The sequence below is a fragment of the Chiloscyllium plagiosum genome, unplaced genomic scaffold (assembly GCF_037043375.1).
Source record: "Chiloscyllium plagiosum isolate Xiang-an unplaced genomic scaffold, Cpla_swu_hap1 HiC_scaffold_16, whole genome shotgun sequence".
In the NCBI taxonomy this organism is placed as follows: Eukaryota; Metazoa; Chordata; class Chondrichthyes; order Orectolobiformes; family Hemiscylliidae; genus Chiloscyllium; species Chiloscyllium plagiosum.
The window spans coordinates 88,209,656-88,229,628 of NW_028270154.1; the positions used below are offsets into that span (position 1 = coordinate 88,209,656).

Sequence of the window (19,973 nt, forward strand, 5' to 3'; positions counted from 1 at the left end):
GGGCATGTGAGAGAAAATGGGATTAGAATAGTTAAGTGGTTGTCTTTGACCAGCGCAGACTCAATGAACAGAAGGGCCTTTTCTAAGCTATAGACCTCTATTACTCTCACCCCTCATTGCAACCGTACGAGATAGAAAACTGTGGAGGAAAATATGGGAATCACCTAGCTGACATCAGCATGAATTCAGTGACTAGTAAAATGGAACCAACCTATTGGTTTAAGTAACAGACCACTTTTAGAAAAACAGATCACTTTTGGAAAAACAGACTTGATGTGTCACTCTGACGTCAAGGGAATTAAACAAATAATCTAAAATGATCACAAGGACAGGATTTGGCATCAATGTGGAAGAGGCTTTGGGGTAAGGTGTGGGGGCTGCTTGTCACACAGAAATGCAATAACACAGATATTTCAATGCTAGATCATCAATGGAGCAGTGTAGAATGGACCAGAGGGAATCCTTGACACAGCTGACCCCATGCAAATTGCCCAACCAATTGAACTTACCAATGTGCAATTCTCCTGCATCTGTAGTCCTCCAAGAAACCCCTTTGAAGGGTTCCATCTTATTAAACTGACTCCTTGGCTCACAAGTGATCCTCTTCTCTCCAAGCTGAAAATGTATTGCTGGAAAAGCGCAGCAGGTCAGGCAGCATCCAAGGAGCAGAAGAATCGACGTTTCGGGCAAGAGCCCTTCTTCAGGAATGAAGGGCTGACGAAGGGCTCATGCCCGAAACGCCGATTCTCCTGCTCCTTGGATGCTGCCTGACCTGCTGCGCTTTTCCAGCAACAGATTTTCAGCTCTGATCTCCAGCATCTGCAGTCCTCACTTTCTCCTCTTCTCTCCAACCCAACCAAATACAACCGCCAGCCTCTGACTTGACACCCATTCCCCTCTGACTCAATCCTGCCAGACCAGACCCTGTGAGACTCAACATCCTCTCCTTATGTCATTGCCCTAACACTGAGCCCCTTATCTATCTAAGGTACTCTTCTCCTTATCTTGTACTCTATCCCTTACCTACCCAACTGTCATCCTATCCCCTACCTGCCCCCTAATCTTTCCTGAGTAACTTTCAAACTGCCTTTGAAACCTTTCAAATACAGCTATGTTTCATGAAAAAGGGGCATGTTTAGGCTTGCAATCACTACTCCTAAACTAAGTGAATTTCTCCTTGGTGTCCTCTGATATTCCATGCAGGCCAGTCTCAGAACCCTGGACAGAGATATCACCAACACAAAAGTGCGTAATTTGCCAAGAGATTTACCATCAGTCCATTCAGGTTATTTGGCAAATGGAATCTTGGGGTATTATTTTACTATATGCAAACAATAAATGAAACAAAAGCACAGCATTGTTCATTCTGACAAAGATGTTTGGTAAGATCCTTGTCAAGAAAACTGTCTTTTGAAAGGACATCAGAAGAGATTACAGTGAGGCTTCTATATGGCCCTAAAGAGAGAATGAAAACTCAAGACGTCCTATGGCTTAAACATCTCTGACTGGCACCTAACCAGAACGAGGACAGGGATTTGCTTACACTTTTAAGCAACAAAGATATTGCCAAGTGACATCAGTTGTTGCTTATGTGATGCAAACTGGACATTCTAAGGGGTCTCCCATTATTTCAAAAGACAGCAGTCTTGTTATCACAACAAGCCCATAATGAGAGGGCCCTGTCTCATTTTTAAAAACTGAAAGACCTGCAGGTGCTGTAAATCAGAAACAAAAAGAGAAATTGCTAGTAAAGCTCAGCAGGTCTGGTAGCATCTGTGAAGAGAGAAATCAGAGTTAAACGTTTTGGGTCCGGGGACCCTTCGGTCAGAGGATGTCTTACCCGAAACATTAACATTGATTTCTCTTTTACAGATACTGTCAAACCTGCTGAGCTTTTCCAGCAACTTCTGCTTTTGTTGCTGTCTCATTTTTCACTTATTCATTAGTAGCTGATAGAAAGGATGTTTCTCTATGCCCACTCGTGAATAGTAGAGCCGACAAGCACTTTTATGGAGAGCACACTGATGTTGCAATACCTATTTCTCTAGTCATTTTACTTCAGATTTTACCCAAGACCTTTCTGAACAATATCTGTGGTGACTCTCTCATTATTGTTTCATTTCTCGATAATATGGAAGTTCAATACAAAGCTCAGACCTGAATCCACCAGTTTCTACTCATATAACTTGATACATCTACATAATCCACTTCGAGTGCTGCTCAATCTCAGTACTGCACGGATTAGGGGAACCAACTGAGGTTCCACCTGCCCTCTCAGGAGGAACTAACAAGTCGTCTTCACTCAACATCTTCCTGTGGCTCCTCGTCAATCCAATGCTGTGCATGAAACAACCGCACACAAGACTGCCTGCTCTACACCTTACCAGAGACCTACTTCTCACAGGTTCAACAAGAGACTTACACAGGAACATCCAAGCTTTTATTTGGTTAACTTGAAAGAACAATAAAACGAGAATGAGATTCTAGTTGGAGAGTGATGTTAATGTAAAATGAGTGCGTAGGATGACATTATGCAAGACTTCCTGTGTTAGAGCAGCTAGACAGTTTTCCTGACCAACGTTTATCCCTTAACCAAGTTCGAAGTTTAAAATAACTGCTTGTAGAATCTTATATATACAATATTGGCTGCTCTATCACCAACATTCGCACAGCTGCCTCACAGTGCCAGAGACCCTGTTCGATTCCATCTTCGGGTACCTGTCTGTGTGGAGTTTGCACATTCTCAAAGTGTCTTTGTGTCTTTCCTCTGGTTGCTCTGGTTTCCTCCCACAATCCAAAGACATGCAGGCTAGGGTGGATTGGCCATGCTTGATTGCCCATAGTGTCCAGGGATGTGCAGGTTGGGTAGATTAGCTATGTGTTAGGGTGGGGGGGGGGGGGGTAGGATGTTCTTTGAAGGATCAATGCGAACTCAATGGGCTGAATGGCTTGTTCCCACACTGTAGGGATTCACTGATTAAACCTGAGACTGCCCTTTAAAATGATGTATTCAATTAATTGTAAATACTGTGGCACATCCTGAGATTGCTATATAGATCAGTCTATGGTAACAGTTAAAGTTAAAGCCCATGAAATTGAAGGAAAATGTTTTTTCCCTGGTTTGGAAATTGTTTGCAGAGCAGGAGACAGTGTATGATAACGCCCAAGGATCTATGTCCGGGCCTTATCTAGTAACCTACTAACAACTCAGATAAACAGGGAGATAACCACATATTCAAGTTTACCAATTACACAAAGATAGGTGTGATGGAGGAGCTGGTGTTGGACTGGGGTGGACAAAGTTAAAAATCACAGAGCAGCTTGTTATACTGCAACAGGTTTATTTGTCAACTAGTGCTATAACCTGGTGTATTGAGATTTTTAACAAAGATAGGTAGCATTGTGAGCAGTCTATAAACCTAGGGCCAGACCATACATACGTAAAATTAGGAGACACTGTATATGTGAAAAATGCTACAGGTTCGAAACTCACTGCAAATAGCAAATGATGCTAGATTAATTGTTAATTGTAAATCTGAGATTCATAATTTGCTAACTGGAAGTATGGAGCAAAGGTAGATATATGGTGTTAAGTTTTAGATCAGTTGTGATCTAACTGGATGGTGGATCGGGCTCTAGGGATTAAATTGCCTTCTCTTCACATGTCTATAAATGCAAGTATTTCTTTTTGCTTTTCATGACCCACAGTTCCACTGCTTCAGGAATAGTGGAAATGATTTGAAGTGTTGCTCCCTCCCACAATTTTGTCCAGAGGATAGAAAGTGCAGGGTTAGAGTATATGCCAAAGAAGGGTGCACCTCAGAACCTCAACAATCCCAACAAACTTTTAAAAGATAAAACAAATGAGATCACAGGATAAGAAATAAAATTAAAATGACCAAGGAAGTGAATGATAAAGACAGAAAAAAAAATTGGCAAGAAACAAGTGAACAAAGTATTGCTTTCTTGCTGCAACCCCCCACCTCCTATAATACACAAAAGCAGAAAGAAAGCAGCATATAAATGGTTTGGCAATGCAGTCGACTGGTGGAGGCTCTAATGTTTTGGTACTGCTGTCAAATAATTGCGAGACATAGTTAGCATTCAATCAGGGAGACCCAGTTACACCAACATGGCTGTTAGCCTGAATACAGCGTCAAAAAAAATTTGCACTTCAAACCATCAAACCAACAGAGTCTGAGCTTTGAAGAGCTCTTTGAACTCTTTGAATGCAGCTTGACAGCAGGCTGGGGGATTGGGTCATTGCTCCCATGGATCTCATGAGGAGAAGGCTGCTCTTTGCAACTCTGAAGGTCAAGGGTTTTACACACACTGAGTGCTTAGAGATGTAGCAAAGCCCTTCTCTACTCAACCACAGTCCATTTAACTCCAACATCCGCAGCTAACAGGCTCTAAGATGGGATGGTAGCTGTGGGAAGCGGGGGATGCGGTGGCAGGGCTGAGGAGAGGCCCTTTGTGAAGCTTTCACTTCCCAATAACACCATGCACATTTGCCAACTATAGGATTATTCCAGACAAGCATTTACACAAGTTCATTATCACACTGAAGATAGATCTTGAATCACAACATGCAAATTAGATTTTAACAGCAACCTCCCCCATCCTAAGTATACTTTCACAACATCTCCTGTTCAGTTTTCTAACTGAGGCTAAACAAATTAGAGAATAACCTATTAATTAATACACAGCTTCTGAGGCTTTTCAAATCAAGAATATGAACTTTAGACAACACAGACCTGTTTTCTACTCCTCAGTTTGAGAAACATAGTGAAAAAAGGAGAACAGATCAAACGTTGGAAAAAATAAAATAATTTGGAGAAAAATAAAATAACCTGTTGTGTGATTTTTAACTTTAAAAAAATGTAACGTTCAGGTGATGGAGGGAGAACATGCAATTGAGCCCTACCATTGAAGAAAAGAATAGCACTATAGTTGTCACTTTTCCGATAGAAATGATTTATCATAGATTACAGTAGAGGGGATACAATTTCCTTCAGGTAGACAGCCCAGATAGGTTCAGTTACCATGCAGGAGAACTGAACTGCCATGTTAAAGTTACAGTCTGTTCAATTAAGATATATCCAGAGGTGCACTTTTCCCCAGAAAAGGGCACAAGAAAACTGATCAACTGATATTCACTTTGAAAACAATTTCCCACCACAACATTGAACAGCATTACATACTTTTATGAAAATCTACCTGGTCAACAACTATATTCACCTCCTACTGTCCTCAGATTCCTAGAGTTGTGCAACTATCTTCAAGATATGCAAACATTTAGTACATTGCATTAGACCCTACTGGGCCGTAGGCAAATTCCAAGACGGTAGTTCATTTAAAATGTACTGCCATGTAATAATGCACCCCACTTGGAATGAGAATGGAAGGGAAAATTAGCAAGTATATCCACAACATCACTACACCCAGCACTGAGGAAAAATGGCTTTCCCCCAGAAAACTGGAAGAATCCAAGTCCTAACTTGCCAATCTGAAACAAACTTAAGAGATCACAGATATCTAATCGGGTTCGATTCCATCCTCAGGCAACAATCTGTGTGGAGTTTGCACATTCTCCCCGTGTCTGCGTGGATTTTCTCCGGGTGCTCCGGTTTCCTCCCACAGTCCAAAGATGTGCAGGTTAGGTGAACTGGTCATGCTAAATTGCCCGTAGTGTTAGGGGTGAATAGAGGGTAGGGGAATGGGTCTGGGTGGGTTACTCTTCGGAGGGGTGGTGTGGACACTTTGGACCAAAGCCTGTTTCCACACTGGAGGGAATCTAACCTAATCTAATTTATTCTTTGATTTCAAAATGCATGACAACAAACTAGCAAATTGCATACACACTGGGCAATGCTCAAAAAGCTGGGCTCACCCTCAAAAGTAAGGGGAAGAACGAAAGATGTAAAGTTGGCATCGTAGCAAGGGATGCACCAGCCAATCTTCCAACCTTTCAACTTTAAGGAGAGAGTAATGGAGTCGGCTGCTGATGAATCTGCACAGCAACACACTAGTTAAGTGGGGCATACATAAACAAGATCATAGAAAGATTCAATCCCCTTTAGATACAAACTGGGTAAGGGAGAGAAAAAGAAATCTCAAGAGTACGTGCAACTTACAAACCTTTGCAAACCTGAAACAGGGATACTTTTGAAAGGCTTAGCGTTAGCTTGAAACGTAATGTTAAACAGTAAGTTACTACAAATCGGTAAGCATTTCAATGCTCTCAGTCAATAGTCCCATACATTTGAAGTCAGACTGTGAAATAAAAATGAAATTAAAACTGTGCATCTTCAGATCTAATTGCTACAAATATAAACAACCAGATTCCTAGAACCTGCTCACAAATTGAACCATGCATTGTGCAGAAAGATCTCTTGGCTCGATGCTTCTGTGGCAAGTTTTCAAACTCCAATTACACACAGTGCAGAAACATACTTGATGAATTCATAAAGCTTTTCAACTTGAGCACTGCAAGCAGATGTCTCTGAGAGACTCCAGATACTCGAAGCTTTATAAAAGAAACGTTTTCTTAGGGACTGCTAATTAAACCGCTGTTTCTCCAGAGAGAGCGGCATCAAAAAAAAATTGTAATTAGTGTCTTTTATTACAAAGGGGTTGTTCAATACTGAAATGATAACTATGGAAAGAAAGAACCTTGGTGTTGGGGAGGGGGAGGGAGAGGAGGAAAGACAGACAGATGCAGAATATTTCAATGAAATTTTATATACAGGCTGAATATAACAGAACTGCTCGTCAAAGGCCTGTCTGTTAAGCAATTCAAATTAGTTAAGCTGATCAAAGGTTACAATTTTATCTGCTCAAGTTTAAACACTGTTTTGTTTTGCAAATGGGAAGATGTGGAAGATTTTTCATTACCATCACTTGGGGAGACAATACCTAGGGGTATTATCCTAGATTATTAATTCAGAGACCCAGGCAATATTTTGGGAACCTGGGCTTGAATCCCATCATGGCAGATGGAGTAATTTGGATTCAAAACAATCTGGAATTAAGAGTTTAATGATGACTATGAAATAATTGTAAAGTGTCAGGTAAAACTAACCTGGTTCACCAAGGTCCTTTATGGAAAAGTACTTGCTGAGAGTCAGGGAATTAAGGACAAGATATTACACATGCAACAATGTGGAACAATATATTAACAGTAGGGAATGGTTTGATTCCCCATGTTAGGCAAGGTGCCATTCTGAAACAATGGGGAAATTGTGGTATATAGGGTATCAAAATGGTGGCCAAAGAATGACTCAAGATCACTCCGCCTAAAATTAACCCTCGTTTTGTTTAGTCATACTACACACGACCAGAAAACCTGTGCTAAACAGTGGCAGTAAACAAACATGGTGAAAGGCTTTCACGATAGCCAACTGCATAATCTTCTACATACAACCAAATTTCCACAACAGGAATGAGCTGTTTTCTGAAAACTTGTGAGCCTGCATTGGCAATTTGCAATTCGCCCTTTGTTGTGGTGCCAATACATTGGTAATAGACTAAAACAGCTGTGCGGTCCTGAATATCCCCAAAGAATGAGACAGTAAGTTTTTGCTTGGTGCCAGATTCATCAAGCATGTTCTAACCAAGACAGCAGCCCAGCTGTATTTAAAACCTTAAGCAACTAGTGCAGTGTGCTGCAAACTGACTGCAGGCAAACTGAAAGAGCTACCCAAAAAAACGACTTGCAGCTGTCACTGAACCAAAATTTCAGGAAAGTTGCTTCTATCTGTGCAGTCAGGTCAACACGAAACCAGGATCAGCACTGTAACTTTCAAAAATCAGAGTGGTTTTACTCATCAGACCTATCTGAATTAGTGTTAAGACAGGGCCGATGGCAATGAAACGCATGGTAGCTCTTCAATTCCTGGCCCTCAGACTGAAACAAGGAAATGCTCAAATGGGTTCGAGAGGAAAGTAATGCAAGGTCTGTGAAGCAGAATGTATTCATCCACAGTACAAATGCATTTCCCACTGTAGGCAGCTGAACTGGATAGCGTGGTATTTGAATGCCAGAAGATTTCCTCCCGTTAAGTTCGTAAGATATGTCAGATTAAACAATAAGAAAAAAATGGAAGAAGAAATGATGTTTCTGGACCTCCTGAAAAATGGTTAGTCATATGGTGAACTAGACAGAGAAGCACAAGATGGCTTGTAGAAATGAGAATTGAGCCAGAACATGATCTGTAACATACTGACAGCAATATCAACAATAAAAACGAGAAACTGAAAATACACAGCAGGCCTATCAATGCTATAAAGACAAAAGGCATATTCTGACAGGTGGCTACCCTTCAGGGTAAATTACACTTTGGCTTCACTTAATGATGTTGTGCATTTCCAATTTTCCTATTTATTTTACCATTCATCACAAACACTGGGATGACATGATAAGCAAGGCCCGCATGTAGTACATACACACACACGCACGCACGCACCATCGCAGTGCCACATGAATCTGCATGTCAATCGGAAAGCAGACCAAATGAGTGTCAGAAAGAGAGCAGTTCCATTGGTTCACTACACTCTGCCCAGTACTCTTCAACGCAAATATTGGTCCAAGCGGTCAAGTCCAAAGACTACAATAGCTGATCTCATCCAGAGATGGCACATAGGAGGTGCTAAAATTAATGGTAATGCCCAGAATAATGGGCATCATGGAATAGTCAAGCTTACCACTTCCTATTGTAGCTCAGTGAGCTACAGAGATAGATTTGTTGTGCTTTTAAGTCACAATGAAGCAGCCTACCAGCATTTGTTGTCTGGATACACACAAAACAGCTATAGGGTCTACCTGTGCTTATTAATCTGCAATCTAGCCATGGTCAGTTGTTTCCAAGTGGGAAATATATGGGTAACAAGTTTCCAAAAAGGATAGAGAGTTTAAAAGCATTCACAGAAAAATGGCAAATGTCACTGAGCTAACAACACAACCTCACTGCCTGTGGAGTGAAGGATCGCAAATTCACTTTACATCTGTCCGCATACTCATTGCGGGCCTTTTGGATTTTAACCTTACTCCAGGTCTAGCGATTTAAACCTGAGAATCCACAAGATGCTGTGGGTCACTCTCCGCAGAAGAATTGTATTCAACCAAAGTGTAGCTTCAGCATATCCTGAGATGATCATGATCATCAAAAAAATCACTTCAAAATGGGAACAATAACTCACAGAGCGCTTCAAGGAACATCTTCGGGACATCCGCACCAATCAACCCCACCGCCCCGTGGCCCAACATTTCAACTCCCCCTCTGCCGAGGACATGCAGGTCCTGGGCCTCCTCCACCGCCGCTCCCTTACCACCTGATGCTTGAAGGAAGAACGCCTCATCTTCTGCCTCGGAACAATTCAACCCCAGGGCATCAATGTGGACTTCACCAGTTTCTTCATTTCCCCTCCCCCCACCTTACACCAGTTCCATCCTTCCAGCTCAGCACCATCCCCATGACCTGTCCTACCTGCCAATCTCCCTTCCCACCTATCCACTCCACCCTCCTCTCTGACCTATCACCTCCATCCCCACCCCCATTCACCTATTGTACTCTTTGCTACCTTCTCCCCAGTCCCACCTCCCTCCCATTTCTCTCTTCTCCCCGGAGGCTCCCTGCCTTCATTCCTGAAGGGCTTTTGCCCGAAACGTCGATTTTCCTGCTCCTTGGATGCTGCCTGACCTGCTGTGCTTCTCCAGCACCACTCTGATCTAAACTCTGGTTTCCAGCATCTGCAGTCCTCACTTTTGCCTAGTTGATTACAACCCAATGTACTGTCTATCCATCTGCAAGAAAACATCAAATCTTTATCAATGCAGCAGCAGTTACAGCCCAAAGATACACATTTGCTGAAGCAATCCCTTTCTTGACACACATATTCAAAAGTATCCTTTGAGGAAGAATCATAATTCTGTAGAGGGGAGATACTGACAGACAGAAAAGTATTATTGGGTGCTGCAGTAGTATACATCTGGCACATCAGCCAAGCTGACCAATCAGATCTAAAAGGATTCAACGTGTTCTGGAAAGGGTGAAATTTCTCTAATTGCTCAAAAAAAGCAAGAAATCTCTCCAGAAGCCATATTACAGCCAAGCATGCCACACTGAGATTCAGGCTGGGGTCCAAAACTTGTTTGTATATTTTTGGAATAATTAGCACAAGTAATTTTGTCTTTAGAATCATTACTGTAGACTAAATCAGAAGTTTAAAGAACAGTGAACCACAACCACATCAATTATGAAGGAATCTGGTTTCTTCCAAGCTAAATAATACCAGAGCTCTTATCTTTGCTTTGTTACTAAACTGAGCACTGTGCAAAGCAATTGAAGCAAATCACCTCCCACTCACTCCCATGATAGTGAAAGCAGATTACCTACCTTATGGAGTCTTCATTCTTTGGATTGGTCTCCTTCAAACATTGGCCATCCCTCACATACCAGGACTGTTTCCAACTGTCTCCCAAGCCCTAACAAGTTTATCCTCTGATTTAAGGACTTTGTATCGTTTGTTTAGATCAGGTTCAGGCTGAAATAAACTTCCAATCAGGCAGACACAATAATAATTTTGGCCTTTTTAGCAGCTGGCTGTGTTCCTAAAGTTTGTGCATGTGGCCAAGTGAATAAAGGATGCAGTTTCCCCTGTTTGTTTTGCTGCTTTTTGGAAAGAACTTTATGCGTCTCATTCTGAGCACCTTCCAGTCGCCTTTAATTCTGCACTTCTCTACCTCAAATGTATTTCAGCATTAAGGACGATGTTCATTTTGAAGCTTCGCACAACAGGTAACAATTTTGCCTTCCTCCATTTGAAGAGTTTGAATAAATCAACCAAGAGACAAATCTGCATGACCTAGTTCAGTTTTACACTTTAAGGGACACTAATATGTGTCTGGCTACCCTCCCATCAAATCACAGAATATGGCTGAGGCAGTACAGAGAATGGAACTTCTGCAGTGATCCTATGTGTTGCTGATATGTAATTAGGTTCTACTGCAACACAGGAATATAGCGATGGCAACCACTCTACATACTTGGGTATTTAATCAACTCGTGGAGGTATTTGTTGTCAAGCCCTTGCTGCCATCGTTTAGAGAAGGGAGAGTTGGGCGTAGCTAATCCGGTGTTGGACTTCCTCATGAACTGTGGCCTTTTGAGGGAAGTCATTGCCAAGACATGGGAGGCGCTCAACATATTCCTCAACAACAAACACTGGAGTCCTTCTTGAAGTCAGCACCACAAGCATTTGGGCAAAGCACCTGCAAAAACAAATACAATCAACTGGACACTGCGCCACGATGGCTGAAAACCAGCTTCCTTGCCAGCTCTCAACTTTCAAATGGCCAGTGTTCCAGGGGAGGAGGAACAAATTATCGCACTGTAAACCTCCTGTTGAAATAGCTAACTTCAAAATAAAAATTATTTTCATCCCCCCATTCAGCTACAATAACAACAATCCAGAAACATGTGTACATGTGTGGAATTACATTAACTTAAACAAAAAGGTTGTATCAGCACCAGGAAAGAGATATTTTTTAAATAAGCTGTTTTTAGTTCAGAGATGCTCACATAACAGGAGAACATGCAAGCATCCGCATAGATATCATTGCAGTGGTGGCACTTACAAATACTAAGTTTCCTTTTTATCACAAGGCTTTGAATATACAACCAAAGGCAAGCACTAAAGAATTGCATAAGCATAGCATCTTGGAAGACAAAATGCTTCAGTAATGAACTTCAACTCAAACTCAAGTCTATTGGTTTGTCGATAACCCAGCGATTCTGCTCGCTTTCACATGAACGTTAAAAGCTGTGGTTTCTGCTCAGCTCTCTCCAAGCTGCTGACTTTTCACACTGGTACCTTACCATAATCTGCAAGTCACCATTTATGATAATTGACCAAAAAGTGAAGAGTTTAATAGGTCCTGTTCTAATTAAGGGAAGTGGGTGCATGAAGCAGAGACACAATGGCTTCCTGTTTGCAAATTTTTAATATATTTGGCATTATCAGGAGGGTGAGTGGAAACAGCATGCAAGAACCACTTAGAAAACTTGGTGAAAATGAGAATACAAAAGCAAAGAATTAGTAACGCAGCTAAATGAGCAAGTTCTTCTGACACTTATTTTTAAAACACTGTACAATATCACTATTCATAGCTCCAGACTACAACATGCATGTTGAAGAATACATTGCTCAAACAACGCAGACTCCCCAAGTGTTCTGTAACATAACACCCATTTAATAATCACAGCAAGATGTTGTGCGATTGCTTTGTGTGCACTGCCTTACAGTTAAGCAGTGCCTCAATTTCCAAAATATTCCATGCTCTCACCACCATAACCTTTTCCAAGCTTACAATCTTAACAGAAATCAGAGCTCCTTCAATTCCTGACTCAAAAGCATCCCTGATCTTAATTGTTCCATCTTTGGTGGCGGTGCCATCAGCTGTCAAGGCCTGATGCTTTGGAACCCCCATTCTGTCTAGCTTTGCTCATTAAGACTGCCTTAAATCCTGCCTCTTTGATGTTGAATACTTAGGCTGCAAAAAGAAAATGAGTCTTGCGTTATATAGCACTTTCAGAATCCCTGGGCATCTCAAAGTGCTTTACAACCAATGGGATTGTCCATTCAAGGCAGAGATGAGAAAGAATTTCCTCTTGCAGAGGGTAATGAACTCTGGGATCCTTCACTGCAGAAGGCTGTTGAGACTGGATCATTATGGATATTCAACACTGAGATACACAGATGTTTAATCAGGAACGGAATCAATGGCTATGATGAAAAGGCAGAAAATGAAGTTGAGGATATTAGATCAACTATGAATGGTGGAGCAGACTTGATGGGCTAAATGACTCATTGTAAGTGGGGATCACAGTCACTATACTTTGAGGTTTAATCTCCATTTCCAATAAATCTGGCATACAGGGACCTCAATGAGATTGACTGGATTAAATCCTCGGATGGTAGAACTGTTTGAAGAGGAGATATAGAGGAGGCTGGGCCTGCATCTACAATTTTAAAGAATGAGTGACAATCACATTGAACAAATGAGATGCAAAATTAAAAAAAAAACAAATGGCATCAAGGGTTATGGAGAGTGTGGGGTAAGTGCCTTGAGGTGGAAGATCGTGGGGTCAAGATCAGAGTGGTGCTGGAAAAGCACAGCAGGTCAGGCAGCATCCGAGGAGCAGGAAAATTGACGTTTCGGGCAAAAGCCCTTCATCAGGAATCATCATGGAAGATTGTGGGTTGAATGGCTTATGTCAAGAATTGCATTTTAAAATTAGCCTTCTTAAGATGCAGTATGAATGACAAGGCCAGCATTAGATGTTTATTGTCAATGGCCCTAGAGAAGGTTGCAGCAAGCCCTTTCACAAGGGGAAAACCAGAAACTGCTGGAAAAACTCAGGTCTGTTGTACTTGCAGAGAGAAATCAAAGTTAAAGTTTTGGGTCTAGTGACCCTTCCTCAGAATGGTTTCTGATTTATAGCATCTATAATTGTTTCGCCTTTTACAAGGGATCCCACCCAACCCAGCTGGTGTCGAACTTGCAGAACCTGGGAAATGACTTTGTTCCCAGGTACCCTCTATTCTTGTTCTTTCCCCAATTTTCAATAAAGCAAATTTCAAGTAGTAATATCTCTAGCCAGATTAAACTACCACTGGAGATCAAAGGGTAATGTACTTTGCAAATAAGTAGTAGTTGTGAATCAATAACCATGGAAAATTTAACACATTTTACCATTACTCATGAAAAGTAATGATCCAAGTCAGGACATGCCTCTGTATTGTCTGACAGTAGAACCCTTTATTCTGTACTCATCCATTAAATCACTGAACTACAGTAAGACTGTGGATAGGTCTGCCAGAAGAGGAGACACAAAATGGCTGGATTATTAGTCTGGAGTCAGGCAGTAAAGGTCAGGATTTGAGAGAGGGATGTAAAGATTTCTGACAATTGGTTGATACCAAGTTAACATGGATTTGGGCATGCCAGAACTAAGGTTTGCCTGCATAATACTTTAGCCGGCCCTGGCTTCACTACCCAGTACTGTACAATCAAACACAACCAAAAGCAGATCATGCAATACAAGATATCTGAACATAACGTTACAGCATCTTCATTCCTGTTGCTGCGCATCATACAAACAACTCTGGAGAACCTGTTTGCTGTAGACGAAAGGAAATTAATTGGATTTGCAGTACTGGCCCATGCAGATTGTCAAGGTAGGAGCTAATTACTGCAGATAGTGGAAACTGTACTGAAAACAACAAACAGAGATCACACAGCAGGTCAGACAGCAGCCATGGAGAGAGAGACAGCAAGCTAACATTTCGAGTCTAGATGACTCTTCATCAGAGCTTCAGTTTTAAAACACGAGCTTGCTCTCTCTCCATGGATGCTGGCTGACCTGATGTAATCTATGTATCATCCAGGGCTCTTATAGAAGCTTCATGACTTAATGGTGCCAGTGTCTTTAAAAATGCCACTTACACACTGTTACTATATATTAATTGACAAAGGATTTTCTGTTGCTTTTCAAACAAGTTTCAAACTGCAATTAGAGATTTATAAAAAGCAATCTGTGTTAATCTTTAATTATATAAGTGTAGTGACTTTTGTATTTAGGTGTGGTGCCCTAATTGGAGATTATTCACTGCAAGCACAAATAAAAGAATTTGTTTACTGTTTAGTATGATTTTGTATTGGTCCAAGGTAACGTAGCTTACATGTAGAGCATATTCTCCTGCAAACAGAAGCACACAAGCATCACGTTACTGCAATAGTTTCTTTCCTTGTTGAAAAGCGCAGATGCAGTTAATGTAAGCCACTGCTCAAGCAGCATAATCAATCCAGATTGCACTGCAAGATTGCAACAGTCAAATTATAGTATTTAAAATTTTTTGCATTGCCAATCAAAATCAGTAATGGAGAAGCCGAGCTGCCGAACTGACTTCACCAGCCCCACCACTTTACTTGTTTCAATTCAGATGCACATGAAACATTTTTCCAAAGGCAGTTTATAAAGAGCAGGATGCCAGAATCCATAAAGGACAAAGGTTGCTGAGCAGTCTGAGATTTTTAGATTACATTACAGTGTGGAAACAGGCCCAACAAGTCCACACCAACCCGCCAAAGCGCAACATTTACCCCTTACCTAACACTACGGGCAATTTAGCATGGCCAATTCACCTGACCTGCACATCTTTGGACTGTGGGAGCAAACCGAAGCACCCGGAGGAAACCCACGCAGACACGGGGAGAACGCGCAAACTCCACACAGTCAGTCGCCTGAGGCGGGAATTGAACCCGGTCTCGGGCGCTGTGAGGCAGCAGTGCTAACCACTGTGCCACTGTGCCGCCCATGACATGGAAGTCTTGATCCTCAGCAATATTTATTGGAAACTGGTTAAGATAATATCAAAAGTTGTGGCGTTTTTTTTTCCGGGGTAGGACATCTTGCTGCCTCCTGAATGTGCACGGGGGAGAGTGAGAAGCGCCTCTGCAGAACGAACGTGCAATGCTCAGGCAAAATGCACTGCACGCCCAAAAAAAGTTCTGTCGCCAATATCTGTGGTGTGGTTGCTTGGCGACAGCATCCATGGCAATGGGGATTCAGGAGATGTTGTGAGGCAGGGAAAAGCTTTTCATATTCCAGGCCTGATTCTAGATCCTTAATATTGCGTATTCATATTACATATTGTTTTACAATGGATTAAGAGATCAATTGGTTCCCACACATTAGGACATACCTGGTTCATTTTGAAGAAGTCTAAGGTGGGCCTTGTCCATCGGACATCATCATCGTGCCTTCGTTTTACGCCACACTTGCGTTCGTTTAAGTCACAGGGCTGGGAGTGACTCCGCAACAGGCCCTGCTGCCGTCGGTTCATCTCTGGAGTAGAGGAAGGTGTACTTTTGGCTGAGAGCAGACATCTTGCTGCCTCCTGAATGTGCACGGGGGAGAGTGAGAAGCGCCTCTGTGGAATGAACGTGCAATGCTCAGGCAAAATGCACTGCACGCCCAAAAAAGTTCTGTCGCCAATATCTGTGCTGAGGTTGCTTGGCGACAGCATCCATGGCAATGGGGATTCAGGAGATGTTGTGAGGCTGGAAAAAGTGAAACTGCTGGTGGTTGAGTAGTGGCCAGAGTTGGGCAGCTGCTGGAGACCAAGGCTGGTGGGGCGCTGAGTTGGGTTACTGAGCTGTGGGCCTGCATTTCCACCACTGTTACAACGCCGTTTGACAGGAGTCCACACCTTGGAGCCCACTGGCTTCCACAGAGACCTGCAGCGTGACAGGTCTTCTGGCACAGACAGTGAGCGACAGTGCCTTTTGGTTGGTGGATCTGGGAGAGGGGCAAAACTTTCAGAGAATTGCAAGTCACTTAAATTCCCCACTGAGGTGCTTGTCATGTGACCCATCCACGTACTCGTTGCTGGTCCTGTCCACAAGGATTTGTTCGGACTGGAGGAGTTGATGCTATTTAGGTTGTAGCTTGTGAGCGAAGGGAACCCCATATTCATTGGCAATTCAGCATGTGAAGTGTCAAATACATTCCACTTCCTTTCCTCTGCCAAAAAGAAAGGGGAAGAGAGGTCAAAAACACAGTCATAGCATAGAAGCATCAACAAAACATTTGAGCAGAGACTTCTCATCAAGATACGACACCATGGTTTAGCAGTTCCACGGGTACTGATTCAATAAGCAATGACCACATTATAATCTTAACATCTGTATTTCTGGGTATCAAAGCATGGATCTTGGACCACAATTGGGAATGGGGGCCCAGGCTAAATTTTCACTGTCTAGTGCTGTAACCAACTGTAGCATCTTAACTTCTGTCTCAGCTCAAATCAGTTCATGCAGTGTGAACTGGAAGAACATGGGCATCAGCTTGTCTGTTTACTGACTAAAGTACAACTTAGAGGACAGCGGTTGAGGGGACATCTTTATTCTTGTTTCACCATCAGCTTTATGTCTTCCATACAGCATATTATCTTGGGGTGCCCAACAAAAGGTTATGCATTGACCTTGTGGAAATCAATGTAACACGAATAAATCATGCGAAAAACATAACAGCAGTCGGTGCAGGCAATTTTGCAACGTAATAGGAATATGAAAAAATTTTGGAGTAGAAGCTATCCAGCAGCAGCAATTGGTAACCAAACAGTCCTGCCATTGAAATGATGTATTCATGCACAAGGGAACCATGGTGAGAAATCGGTCAGTATGCTGACTTTAGTAATCAAGCAAATGGAGGAAGTAATTATGGTAGCGAGGAGTGAATGCCATTACTTAGGGAATAATTATCATAGTCTGGCTACTCAACGCCCATCAAATGCCACCAGCTGAAGACGAGGAAAATGTTCTGAAAAAAAATTCAACGTTCAGCGGTTTCAAGGGCCGAGTATGCTAGTGAATTTCCAATGATGTCTTCACCAAAATCCAAAGAGTTCATTTAAATAGAGTGGAGAAAATCTGTGCAGCCACTGCCTCATGGTGTGAAGAAACTATTGGGTACAAAACCGGGAAACACACAGACTGGTTTGCCGAGAATGACCACATCATCCAAGTTCTCAGCAGCAAGAGAAGGAAAACTCTCTATGCCTGACAAAATCAGCAAGGCAAATAGCAATGACAGAGCTGCAAGGAACTACAGAAATCAAGAACCAAGAGGTGGACTGACAAAAAACTAAGGAGCTACAACTTCTTGTTGACAAGCATGACACCCAGGTTTCTTCAGTGCCACCTCAAACCAGCATACAATAAGGATAGAACCCTTTTGAGAAACAAACAGCAGTCTCCAATAGAAAAAACACCTAAAGACCTCCTCAACTGCATTACAATTGCCAATGAGAACGTGTTTGAGGATATTCCCCAACAGATCAAAGATGATCTTGGACTCCCACCTAGCATAGAAGTTGAAGACTCCATTACACACGAGGAATGGAAAAGTCACAGGAATATTCAGGATTCCAGCAGGGATTTTCAAACTTGGAGGAGCAGAGCTTAGTTGGCATCTCCAACTAAGCCTGAAAATCATCAAAGAAACTGCCACTGCCATTGCTATGGTCTTTAAGAAAGGAGACAAATTGGACCATGGGAATTACTGAGGAACCTCCCTGCTCTCTATGACAGAGAAGATCATCGTCCAAATCCTCATTAGGCACTTTGTCCCAGTCTCTGAAGAAATCCATCCAGAAAGCCAGTGTGGCTTCCAACCAAACCAGGGAACTATGGACATTGTTTACACAGCTCGGCAACTCCAAGAGAAGTGCCAGCAACAACATCAACTACACTACATTTAATACACTACAAGGCTATCATCAATGTGACCAAGAGTATGGAAGACCCTGTCAAAGGCTAGCTGTCCAGAGACATTCATCAACATCCTCGTCTCTTCCACACTAAGGTGTCAGCAAAAAGTCCTCACTGATGGTAATATAACAAATCCTCTGGAGGTCAAGACTGACGTTAAGTATGGATGTGTCATCATTCTGATCCTTTTCTCCATCCTCATCTCCATGATTGTTCATCTTGTCGAGCACAAACATCCCAGGGGTGTGACCATTATTTACAGGATGGACAGAAAACTTATAACCTCACCCTGTTGAAATCCAAGAAGAAACTGAAATCTGACCTCGCTTGTGGAACTTCAGTATGCGGATGACAATGTCATCAGTACTTTCTCACAAGAGAATCTTCAAGCTTTACTTAATGCTTTCGCAGAAGCATACTGAAGAATTGGTCTCAGCCTCAACCTCAAGAAGACTCAAATCCTTTACCAACCTGTCCCAAGTTAAGGTCTGGTCTAACCCTCCATTAAGGTCAACAGAGAAATCCTCCCAAACCTGGAACATTTCCCCTATGTGGGAAATAACCTTTGATCGTAGGCTGTCACTGATGCAGAAATTCAACAATGCATCCAATCTGTGAGCACCACTTTCGGAAGCCTAAGGGTTAAAGTTTTCAATGACCATGACACGGAGATCAGGATCCTTGCGTATAAGGCAGTCATCCTTCTGACTCCAAACCTTAGAGTATGTGTAGATACCACCTGAAGCCTTTGAAAAGTCCCATCAATGCTAATTGATGCAAATTCTCTGGATCAGCTGGGAGGACGTGTATTAACGTCAGTGTCCCCGAAGCACCAAGCTGCACCAATATCGAGGCCATGTCCAACCGAAACCAACTCAGTCGGGCCAGTCACTTGCTTAGGATGCCAGTGTCCTGACTATGAGAGCAAATCTTCTTTAGCCAACTCAAGGAAGGCACTCAAACAAGACAAGGACAAAGGAAGCATGTCACAGATTCTTTGAAGGCTTCCCTCAAGAAATGCAACATAGATGTCAACACAAGGGAGACCTTCGTTTAGAAGAAACCAACCTGGAGGAAACTCCTGTATGAATGGATACAATCCTTTGGGAAGACCTGGCGGCAACAGGAAGTAGGAAAAGGATTGGGAGAAAAGAATGCCTGCGATCTTAAGGCCATGGACCACTTCCACTCCCCGGAAACTCCTGCCAAATGTGTGGTCAGAGATGTGTCTCTAGGATTGGGCTCATCAACCACACCAAAAACCCACAAACCCAGGACTCGTGACACAGAATGTTCTAGGTGGACAATCATGTTCGTTTGTGTGCGATTGCCGAAGATGACTGACAGAGGGCAGGAATACTGCAAACCAATTAAAAGGGGCTGGAAGTGGGTCAAGCATGAGACCAATGCAAGCACAATAATTCAAATTATTTTTACAAGTATAAATCCTGTCTCTAAGTAATCATGTAGAAACAACTCCTTTAAGTTTTGGAAGCTTACACAGTCAGGTTGCAGATCAGTATGAGAACCTTTTGAGTTTTTACATTTTGGGTTTTTTAGGAGCCTTGACCAAACAAATGTCTCTTATCTCAAACCAGCTTGACTGTGAAGGTAGTGAATTAAAGCTAGCTGTTGC

The 19,973-nt window shown here is 42.3% G+C and overlaps 1 protein-coding gene across 3 annotated transcripts in view; it reads right to left on the reverse strand.

Moving 5' to 3' along the window:
• The window catches only part of fam53c (family with sequence similarity 53 member C), a 216,512-nt gene that overhangs the window by 100,907 nt on the left and 95,632 nt on the right, over nt 1-19,973 (reverse strand). For all 3 annotated transcript variants that reach the window (XM_087995501.1, XM_043704079.2, XM_043704081.2), the window contains one exon: nt 15,769-16,589. In XM_087995501.1, coding sequence (XP_087851627.1) covers nt 15,769-16,589 — 821 coding nt within the window. The remainder of the gene's footprint in view (nt 1-15,768; nt 16,590-19,973) is intronic.